General features: G+C 39.8%; 1 protein-coding gene across 1 annotated transcript in view; it reads right to left on the bottom strand.

Moving 5' to 3' along the window:
- Positions 1–12,085, bottom strand: part of tmem8b (transmembrane protein 8B) — a 54,641-nt gene that overhangs the window by 17,004 nt on the left and 25,552 nt on the right. Inside the window, exons 7-9 of the mRNA XM_050051030.1 lie at positions 7,710–7,806; positions 6,996–7,119; positions 1,411–1,553 (exon numbers count right to left, since the gene is read on the bottom strand). Coding sequence (XP_049906987.1) covers positions 1,411–1,553; positions 6,996–7,119; positions 7,710–7,806 — 364 coding nt within the window. The remainder of the gene's footprint in view (positions 1–1,410; positions 1,554–6,995; positions 7,120–7,709; positions 7,807–12,085) is intronic.

Here is a 12,085-nt window from a genome sequence, read left to right as displayed (position 1 = left end):
CCCCACCTCCTATGCTGTATCCTGTTCTTTTTATAGATCCACGAACTAGAGAAGATAAAGATATGACACTGCTAGCAAATGAAACACACTGTTACCTTGAATAAAAATTACACATTTCTCTGGGTTTGAACATTGTGGAAAATATTTGGGAGAACACAACTCAACAAACATATAACACAGGTCGAGTCGTTTTAGACATTTCACTGCGAAAATCTTACATATCAAACCTTCAAAGCACTTTTCGTCTTCCGAAAACTCTAAATAAACTTTAAGAAAGTCTTCTTCAATTTTTCGTCTGATGGATGAGAAGGAACTCTACTGCGGATGAATCAGTTTGTTTCAAAAAGCTCTTCCCTTTAGATTTTATAGTATCTCTTAAAATGGATAAAATATTTATCTCTTGACAAGATGAATGCTTCATCGGCCCTTTCTTTTAAACAGACATTTCTCTGTGAAAAACAATCAAACACAGATATGTGTGAAGTTGTTTATCCGGTAAACAAAGGAGCCTCCTGGTGTGAACTCCCTCCTATGTTAACCCCCCCCCCCGCTTTGCCACATGAATTGGATCCTTATCAAGTGGTGGATTGGATAAGACAGTGTGAATTAAATATTCGTGAGCACTGTTGAACGGAGGGTTTGCAGTGTGAGACGGGCCAAGGGCAAGTGCTGAATGCAAAGTGCCTGCCAGGAAGCAGTCACACATATGAACTATGACAATGAATTTAACTGAAGAGAAAGCAGCTCTGATAAAAGAAGATCAAAGGCAGGATTTTAAAAAAGCCTCAGAGGACATGCTTTGTTTAGTTTCATAAGCTCATCTTTTATTGAAAAGCTGCTCGTAATTAAGAGTGTGTTTTATTGGCTTATATTAGGAGATTAATACCAGGCCGCTGTATGACTCACTGGACAGCAGCGCGTACAATTTAATCGCTGTACTGCCAGTTCAATTCAGGCCAGAGACCAGTGCAATCCCACCTTGCTCTCTCCCATTTTCTTGTCACTCTGCGTGATGTATTTTCCAACAAATTAGACATTCTTTGCCGCAGTGATGACCCAATTTCCTCACAGAAAGTTTTATCTTGTGTTGTGTGCAAAAAAGGCATTGACTGCTAAAAATCACTTCCAATTATTAATTCATTGTCACGCTTTTAGCTAATTATTAATTACTAGTTATTAATTAAAAGCACTGTTGAGTATACACCACAATTATTTCTCCACTTCTATCAAACAACTTGCTTTGTTTTGTTGGTAAGTGGCTTCCATAACTGGGTTTAGTGAATGCAATTTGAAAATAAAGTGAACGTTAAAGTAGAATCAAAAACAGACATAAATAGAACAACTAATCTGAATTTAGTTACACACAAATTCAAACAAACAAAGAGGAAAAAAAACACACTTAATTATTACCTGCTTTGCATTCACACGCAGCATAAAGGTAATTGTTGGTGCGCAGGAGCTTGCACTGTCCATATGTGCCACAGTCATTGATGCATGGAGTCAGGTATGAGCGCATGTACACCTCTGCGGTGACATTGGTGCACGCCTCAAATCTGGAAAAATCACAGACAGGCAGAACATTAGGTGAGCATGTGGACCTTTACTGCAGTGCCACCGGTGAATATGGGTACCTTTTTTTTTTTTTTTTTTTTTCAGTACAGTACAATTCAGTATAGTTTGTTGCGCTGTTTTTCTGTTTCCACTTTGAAAAGTTGTGGATGGTACCAATGGACCAGTTCTGTACCGTCCCCATTTTTTGGTCCCCCCTCTGTTGGGGTACCTAGCACACAGATCTGGTACTAAAAGGTGGAGCTGTGAACACTGCAGTCTGTTGATTGGTCAATAGAGGACGGTCACTCTGCTCAGGGCTGAGTTATGGCTGGTTTTGAAGCTCATGTAACCACTGTTCATACTGTGGAGAGTTTTATTGCTGTAACTATAAAATGAAAGGATGTTTTGCTGCCACTTGTAGCAGCTGTAGTCTGAGAAAAAAATAACTGAATTCACTTTTAAGGTGGAATGTTAATTTGTAATGTGAGGATGTGAATCAGTCAACACACCTTAAATTTCACTGTGACAACTTTGACCATTACTTTAGTTTTTATATGACATACACTTTTAGTAATAAGTGGATCTTCAAGTGTTTAAAAATACTTAATTTCGACCAGGTTATGTGAACTGCATATTCTAATTCTCACTTGGAGAAAAAGAAAGCGTTACGGAGCATTGTTCCTGGGGGTTCCGGCAATGCTAAACCCCTGAGCTTGCCTGAGAAGGACTAATTGCACAAACCTGCTATTTTTGAATATCTCATGGGGAGAGACTGCAGCCTGTTCTATTTTGTTCCAAAAATGATGGCGTGCAGCCTCGTTCTGTGGACGATAAATGAGGTGGAGACTTCCCTCTGTGTCACCGGTAATGAGGAAATACAGCGAGTGCTGGACGGAGCAGTGAGTGACAACAACCCCGCCCACATTTAAGGGTTCTGTTTGCAGTGGAAACACTACGGTCTAGGTACCATGTCTGAAGGGTTACTTTTGGTTCCAAAGGTACCATACTGAAAGTGTTTGGTGGAAACGGGGCTTAACTGGCACCATGAAGTTCACATTTGCAGTTTTGTACAAGATGTCTCAACAACTATTTGATAGTCTGCCATCAATTTTTGGTACATTCATGTTCCCCTCAGGATAAACTGTGACAAGTCTGGTGATCTGTTCATGTCGCACCATTTTCCAGATTCCTTAGTTTGTCCAGTATTTTGGTTTGTGGCCAAATACGTGGTATTTTTTCCCAGCTGAAAATAAAGACGACTCTACTCTATATTATTAGTATCATACTACTTGTAGAATTAGATTGCAGTTGAGGCTGCTGACTGACGATTGTTTCCAACTCATGTGATCCAATTATTCCCAATAGCTCCAGCCAATTTATTTAATAAAGACAGTTGTAATCATTTCCAAAATCCACAAGTCTTGTGTGATGAAATATTCTGCTTCAATCCCTATTTGCTGGTGTTTAAGAACAACAGCTTTACAGTTTGCTCTCCCACTTGGGGCACACAAAGGGAGGCCCACATCTGTATTTACTGGGCGATCCAGCTGCAGTCTAACAGCACCATGAATTACATTTATTCATTAAAGGTCTAGTGTGTAGGATTTAGGGCAACTTGCTTGTGCTGAACATGAATAGCCCTGTCTAGAGCCAGTGTTTGATTTGTCCATTCTAGGCTACTGTAGAACAACATGGCAGACTCTGTGGGAGAGGACCCGCTTTGTATGTAGGTATAAAAGGCTCACTATACAGTAACAAAACCCAGCAATTCTTATTTTCAGGTGATAACAAACCAAAACTAGTCACTGTGAGCACGTTGAGATGCTGACATTCAGATTTCACTCAAAGCGCTGCCAAATTACAGCCTCTCACAGAGCTGCCAGTGCGGCTGCAGACTCTCAGTCTTGTTGTTTTATCTGCTCCGGCACTGCGTTGAAGATCAAAAGGTCGTTTTAAGGGCTGTCAGATGTCAGACAACTTTACTCTGCTAAGCTTGTGCGATCTCCAGAAGCAATTACAAAAGTAATTTTCTACAAATTATGCCAGTGCTTTATAGACCAACAAGGAAGCCAGAGTTCTGCTGTGATAGTTTAACCTTCATTAAGTATCTCAATTAAGTACCCTACTCGGAATTTTCCACAATACTCTCTACCTATGATAACAAGGAACTCAAGTTTTATAGTCAGCATCTCCTTTGTTTGTATTCCTGTGGAACAATTTCAGCCAACAGATACATATTTGTTAGGAATTTCACGGCCCGTTAGAGGCTGTTGTTATGCATCGAACTGTAACATACAAACTAACAACTGCACACGGACCTATACATCATTTGTTAATCTCTGATACTTCATAGGATAAAAGAAAAAAACACCCTGTATATTTGTGCTTTCATTGCATCTTTTCTAATTGCTACGTTATACAATCAGTCACAGAGAGTGAAACTCCAGGAGGTAACAAATGTGTTTCTCTGCCTTCCCCCAGAACCCATTTTTTTAATTGGCACAGCTGCTCGCTTCTTAATCTTTAAGTTATATCACTCAACTTAATTGTAGCCTTGAAGAGCACCTATCGTTCATACCACCTCCTCTCTTCTCTAACAAGATCTGATTAATTTAGCATGTGTAAATTTGTGGAAATCTAACACATAGCTACGTGAATGTTTTCCACATTTTTCTTACCTCAGCAATGCTCTCATGTGAGGATGAGACCATGTCCCACACCATCTGTTATTATTTGTTATTCAAATTCAAATGGAACTCCCAAGTGTCTGGCGAAAAAATCTGCTTAATTTCATTCTGTTCACATTTTCTTGCCATTAAGGGTTTCGGCAAAACAGCTCAATCTGCTGAATAGCTAATACTTAAGAACTCATGAAAAACAGTGCGTTGGACAACTTAATGGAAACATTTTCCCCACTTCTTGTCTTTGCGACATTTCTCACAAATGACTTTAAACAACCCTCGGAGAAAGAGCGTGCATTCATCTGTGCATTAAACTGTGCACACAGGTGGAGAGAACAATAAAGATAATTTCTAGTCAAGAAAACACAAGAGTTGTGCCCTTTATATAAAAACCCAACATATCTTGTAAGTGCAATGCATTATGGTCTGCTTAACATACTAAAGGTGGTAAAACTAGTTTCTCTACCTCCTTTATGTGAAATGTTTTACCTGTATAAATGGTGAACCGCACAGGAAGAAGCTACTGAATGTTTAAATGTCTGAATATGCCAATGTACAAACATGAAAAATCTGCTTTTAAAACCTCAAAATCTAACTCCTCTCCATGTCATATGCTAGGTGTGGACCAGAGGCACATTTATGAAGCCAATCCTAAATTAATCTGCTCAGTGACAGATGGGAGAGGATGTGGCTGAACGAGGGAGGCAGCACCGTTTAAACAGTGAGCATGGTGTCTTCATTAGAGCACTGAATTATTCATTTTTGGTAAATAAACTAGTGATTGTTATACAAAGATGTTTTTAAGAAAAACTGAATGTCCTATTTTGCAATTGTCTTCCTGTAATTGACAGCAAATATTGTCTCACAGGTTGCTTTGGGGCACTGGGACCGAGCCGATGAATTGATAATGAGACTGTCAAAAATTTATGAGTAACAGTCATTCAGCTGGTTCCACTGAATTTATGTTTTGGAGACTTTCTGGGGTTGACTCCTACAGAGCACACGATTTACACCATTGTCTCCATTTTAAAGGTATAGAGGACAGTCAACATTTTGGGAAGTACACTTATTCGCCTTCTTGCTGAGAGTTAGACAGCACTCTCATGTCTGTACGCTAAATATGAAGCTACCACTAACTTAGCTTAGCATACAGACTGGAAATGGGGAAACAGTTGGCTCTGCCCGAGGGTAACAAAATCCACCTAGTACCTCTACAGCTCTCTAATTAACACTATGCTGTTTGTGTAACCTGTATGGAGATTTGTTATTTTTAAACTCGGTTGTAACAAAATTGCCAGGCAACCAGCAGAGACTTCGGGAAGTTATTAGTCCCAAATAGTCCAACACATAACACCCTGTAAAACCTCTAATTGCTGTTTTTACACTTTGGATTTTACTGGATTAAACAAACGAGATATAGTGCGTTGATCAGAGAGCGGTAGAGGAGAGTCCTGCATGGGTCTGGTTTCCAAGAACCAGCATCGTGACATGCATTACCACACCTGCCCTGCCACCCACACATATGACCAATCAGTTCCACAGCCCACAACAATCCGCCAACACAAAATCTGCGGACCAACTAAGAGGCAACCTCCAGGGCTGAAAAATGAAGCCAACACAGTAGTGCCAAAAACTGCAGTTCTTTGAACGGCCACTTGAGGCTGGCTCTAGAAGTGAGTCAATCCCCATAGACCCCCATGTTAAAATGCCCAACTTTACAGCAGAAATAAACCTGTTTACAGCCTCGTACAAAAAACGGTTTTGGTCTCTATAGCTAAGTTCCAGGTTCATGACAACTGTACGGGGGAGAATTTTTATATAACTCTCCTGTTTACATTTTATTAAGGCCTAAAGTTATGCATAATTGAGGGTGGGCCACTTTGAGTGACAATAGTGTCCTCACTTCTAAGGCAGGTCCAAATATGGTCATGTCTTGCTCCAAAAACTAAGATGGCGATGGCCGAAAATGCCAAATTCTAGGCTTCAAAAGGGCAGTTTACAAACCAGTGGGTGACGTCACGGTAGCTACATCTATAGGCCCACCTGAGATCCTATAATTATCATGCACTATTCAAATAATTTGGATAAGCAGGACGTGTAAAGTGATCATTCTGGGACATTTCATACATATCAAACTGAGATAATATATTCAAAAATGAAGGTAATTTAGAAAATGCAATTCAAATGAATATTTTTTGCTTGTTTCATAATATTAAGCAGCACTTCTCCATTAACATGCCTGTTAGTAATGCACCTGAGTGATGCAGCCAACAAACAAAGTCAGCATTCAGAGGATTAAAATCTTAAAATATTACAATAAATTATTATTTTTATTTTAATATATTTATCATCAAAGACAGGCGATGCAAAACTGCATGTTCTTTTTTCACCCAGAACTGAGCCCGGATATAAAATTAAGACAAATTACCACCTCTGTGTTTTGCGGGTCACCCACCAGGTGCCCGACCTGATGGAGGAGTCTGCTTCAGAGGTGATGTTTGGTGGATTCTTACAGTCTTTATGCTAAGCTAAGTTAGCTGAAGTAGCTTCATATTTTGTGTACAGACATGAGGACAGTATCAAACTTCAAAATCGCATCAGTAAGCATGAATAAGCATATTTTACCAAAGTCTAAAACTTGCCCCTCACAGACATAAAAAAATTCTCAGCAGTTTCTTTTCATGAATAAATGTAGTTGACTGAAGTTCTCCAGTGAAGCAGAGTGTAATTGTATACGATTAACAGATGTCTGTAGCCACTCACCCATGCTCAGTGGCACATAGAGAGCGCAGACTAAGGTACCAGGTGCCTGTTTGTGGGTAGGGAATCCTCAGTTTGGTGATATTAGCAGAGGCGTTCAAAGACAGGAAAAACCCGGCCACTGATTCTGCAACAGAAGAACACAACGATGTAGCAGTGAGTTTAAAACCTAAGGAGCTTTCCACTTATGCAGGAAAAGCATTAAAAAGAAGAGGTCTGAAGATTACTTACATCGACTCACTTCTGATATTTAAAAACATTTGAAATTGTTGAAATACAGCAATCGAAATACAAATACTGGGGAAAAAAAGCTGCAACAGGAGTGTAAACAGGAATGCTAAATGAAGTTCAAGTGTCAATTTAAGTGTAAGCAGTAAGGTGAAGTATCAGTTGAATTTAAAGTGCTAACAGAAGTTGAAGATTCACTTGATATATCAGCCATGTGGAGGTGATAAACTGGGCTTGAAGTGTCGATTGAAGTAGAAGCCCTGATAGAAATTAGCATCACTTCAAGTGATTAACTAAAGATGATGCCAGCTGAAGTGTTTGCTGAAGTTTAAGCAAAAATTGTGAGTGAAAGTCAAAGTTTTGTGGCTTGTAAGTGTTTTTGTTGTTCAAAGGTGAAGAGCCTTGCACTTAAACTTAATTATGTGTGATATTAGTATAGACCAATAAACACTTTATTTATTCAGAGGTTATTTTGTCAGAGATAAATACCTGATTCACATTTCAATGATGAGTTTTCCCGTAAGAAGAGAGGCATCCCGTGGTTCAGGCAGCCAAACACTGTGACATTAGCTCCTTTCAGCGACGACTGCAAGAGGAAACAAGCAAATGTCACCCATCCATCCAGCCATCAGCCATCTGCTGCCATCACGCTGGCGAGCTAACACCGTTCATGATTACCTCAGGTCTCATTTCAGCCGTGAGATTGTAAACTTTAAAACTAACAAATCAAGAGAAACTGCTCTCCCCCTGTCTGCCCGAGGCACCTAAATGAAGATGTTGGCAGTTTATCTCCTTAAAGCATCAATTATACATTAACACGCTCAGGCATTAAAAAAAAAAATCCTGGAGAAGTATTCAAGCGTTGGGAACTGCATATGCTTATACAAATTGGCTCATTCTGCAGAGAGGTGAAAGGAGACCACTACAGTCCAATTTGGTGTATCAGTAAAAGGACAACGGGAGCACAAATAGCAGCAATAAATTACCGCATGTGTTCATAAAGTATCAGTGTGCGCTCATGAGTTTCTAAATTCCCTCTAATTTATTCAGTATCTCTGTCTGTGGGAATGAAGAGCACTGAGATGTTTTACAACTACCGCAGAAAGTGTCCAACTAAGTTACTGAACCTGAAGCTGCAGGTCAAAAATAGTAAAAGTCCTTATTTTCCAGATAAAAACTTTGCAGAACAAGATACAGCACTTTATATTCATTTGCTTTGTGTCCAGAGGGAAATACGCTTGGTGGTAAGGATAACTTTAGGCAATTATTTCTTGAATAAATAAGATTTCTATCGCCACCCCGCAGCACAAAATGAGCATAATGTATATGCAGGGAGTTGGCAAAGTTGTTGATTAATGCAATGACTCAACAAACACTTTGCCAGGTGCTGAGATTTCAGGCTTCCTAAACTCGCCATCTGGCCCGTACTCTCTTGGTAGTAAGACTCAATCACGCCCACTGGCATTTCGAGATAGTCCCTCCCTCCTCCTCCCCACATCCGTCCCGACTCTGCCCTACAATTTGAAGATGAAGGATTGAGCAAGAAACACTCGTGGATGGATTACCAGACAGACCAAACCAAGCTCAGGGGCTGGAAAGGGATCAGGAGCCCGCCCAAAGTCAGACTCTTTATATGAAGTGACTTTTATCAACATTTCGGGATGGTAAGCTGAGTCAAAAGTAATTAAAGATGGGAAGGATGACAGGGGACTTTTTTTCAGAGGGCAGTATTGGACCCCTCTACTTGTTAGAGTCTAAAAACGGATGTTCTGTCAAAAAAAAAATTGATAGGGAAAATAAACCAGAAATTCATCTCTACCAATGCTCAAAGACGACATGTAGGGTTGGGTACTGTTCACATTTGAACTGATACCTGTACTTCGAATTCAGTACTGGTACTCAACGATATCTTTTCTTAATACTTTGCTCTTTCTGTAAAAAAAAAAATGTAATTTTTGAACAAGCTGCAGTCAACAAGTGATTCTGCCCTTCTGCTCTTTTCTAATCCCACATAGAGTTAAGTCATCTCGTCTCTCTCAATCTCTGTTTTGACACAAATATGTGGAATAAGTACGTAATTTATAAAAACACAATCCCAAACATCGGTGATACTGGACTATTTCTAAAATAAAGTAGAAAATAAACCAGATAGACCCAAACTCGCAGCGCTGCAACAATAGTTTCAGCTTGCTGGGAAGCCCACAGAGCTCTATGGCTGGCTTCCCGGCTCAGGGGCACTTCGCAGCGCCTCCAGCTCTTTTCTGAACCAAGTGGATCCTCAGAGCTCGCGTTGTCTTCGCCGTGAAGTGCCCCAAAGCTGGAACACTGGCCACGGAGTTTCGCTGGTGGCTGCCTGGCTTCAGGGTGCTGCACAGTACTTCCGTCTCCTGTCTAAACACAGTATTCTCACTCAGGTGCACTCTTAGGTAGTGAAATTTGGCAGAGATTGATTTAACATGAATCAGCACTCGGTAGTACATATGTTATTCAGTCAGTACCTACAAAACCCTAACAACAACTTTGAAATTTTATAAACATATTTTAGTTTTCCAGACTTAAATGCCATAAATTTAAGATCAGCCTTCAGAATTAAAGTCTTTAATACTGGATCACTACTGGTTGACAGTTTTAAATGATCCCGCCACATGTTTCATGCCCACCACCACCATCTCTCAACAGGAAACATATCAAATTAAGATTCTCTCAAGATAGAGATGATTATTTTTTTATATTTTTGATCCGTCTCAAATATATCAACTGAACCACTTATCTGTGCCAAGTTCAAATTAAGATTTTACTGATAACTCGATCCGTCTTCTAAATTCATATAGCGCCATCGTCTGCATAAAACTTTAATCTGTCCAAATTTTAATTTATGACAAAATTCCAGCAAAAAATAATGAGACTCCCATCAGCTTCAGATGTACTGGGTGGTAAGTGATGCGTAGCAAAGCTGTGTATGCTAACTTACTAAATCAGCAAGGTGAATATGGTAAACATACATGTTAAACAGGCTGGCATTATCACTGAAAGCATGTTAGCATGTTGATGTAAGCCTTTAGTTCTAGTACAGCCCCAGGAGCTAGCCTGAGTGTCAGACTGAAGCTCCCAGAACCTTCAGTCTGACATCGCTTTCATTGAAGGCGATTTACAAGGGGGAGGGAATTTGATTTTTCCTAACCAATCAGTAGAGATCAACGACTCACCCAGAATCTGACGTCATTAGTATCCATGCCTCGGGAGGGTAAACAAGCAAGCATTGCCCGTTTAAAATGTCTCCGTCGTCGTGCACGCCTAGCTGCATCGCCATTAAATCCAGTTTAGCAGCTTCCTCAATTTGGTCCTCCATTAACGTGAGTAGTGGCGAAATACCACGAAATACGTTAATGTGGTCTGTAGGATCTGTAGCAGTCGCCATTAACGTGGCGCTGATTGGCTAATCGCTAGACCCGCCCCCACCCCCGGCGTTCATTGGTCCGTCCATCGTTTGGACGAGATAAATTGCAAATTCATTGCAGTATGCCAGACCAGAGATGCAAGCCTACTCAGTTGAGTGGGCGGGGTCTATGGTCTGGAACCAGGCTATCCCAGGAGCTGCTAGCATGGCTGTATAATCTAATTCTTGTTTTGCTTTTATTCAAATAAGAGTAATAGTCCTAAAATATATTGGCCCACAGAGTGGTCCATGGATATTGTTTTGCAGGCCAACCAGGAAGTTAACGTCACCGTTGTTCCACTGACAAAAACCAGTGGGATTTTCCACTGGATTTTGGATCATTGCAGAAAATAAACTCTGTGGCAAGCAAAAGTTCACGATTACACATTTTGTTCAGCAAGATAATTTTCACAAAGGAACACCACTTCTTTAATTACTGAAGCGTTCAATTGCTATAAGTAAAAAGCTAACGTCAGGCTATAAACGAACTACATCATGGTCACATGACTAAATGTTGCCACTACAACAGTCTCATTTAGCCCTTTTTGAGATACTGAAAACCTTTAAAATTCCCAAGTGGGGTATTTACTGCTGTATTTTATCTTGTAGAACAAAACATGACAAATCTCTGAAGCTAACCAAACCTAAACAAAAATCCATAAAAAAAAACATTACCTTCAAGATGAGGGAAAGGGAGTTGCAGAAATACTAACTTATTTCTAGGTTTTAGACAAAACAATATTTCGTTTCTATGATGATTAATTTTTTTCTGCATGATATACCTGGACCCCATTGTACCAAAATCTGCCTTATTAAGCCTGTATGACTGAGAAGCTTCATGTGAAGAGACAGCAAGAAATAAGTTCTCCCAAAGTTGTTGCCCCTCCCCCTGGCCTAGATAAAGTGACACCTAAAACTGAGCCAAACAAAAAACAACAACAAAAGGAAAAGTATTTTTTTTTTGTGTGTGTGTTGTGGTTCAAAACATCTCATTACTTGTTTTTCTTGGCACACAGTAAATTGAAAGTGATGACATCACTGTGCATGAGGAGGCACACAGGAAGGATCCAGCCAAAAATAAAATAGGTTTTTTGGACACTTGTTTTCTTCTGCCTCGAGCAATTAAAACAAAGACATAAGGATAAATAAACACGCCTGTGGTCACTTTAACTATATGAAATATATGGTGTGATATCATTCCTCTAATAAATCAACATCACCAATGGTCCTGGAAACATTTCTACTTCAATCCAAAATGAAATCCCCCAAAATGAAATTCACAAACACCCCTATTTAGTGCAGAAGCCAGAAAATAATAATACCTTAAATAAAATTCTTTTTGATTACGCTCATGATACAGGTCTGTTCTGATCGGTAACTTTAGAATTTACTCCCTGATGCTGACATTGTATTGAATATAAGCTCAACC

The sequence above is a fragment of the Epinephelus moara genome, chromosome 8 (genome assembly GCF_006386435.1).
Source record: "Epinephelus moara isolate mb chromosome 8, YSFRI_EMoa_1.0, whole genome shotgun sequence".
Lineage (NCBI taxonomy): Eukaryota > Metazoa > Chordata > Actinopteri > Perciformes > Serranidae > Epinephelus > Epinephelus moara.
Note: the sequence above shows the minus strand (reverse complement) of the source record. Positions and strands in the feature narration are given on the sequence as shown.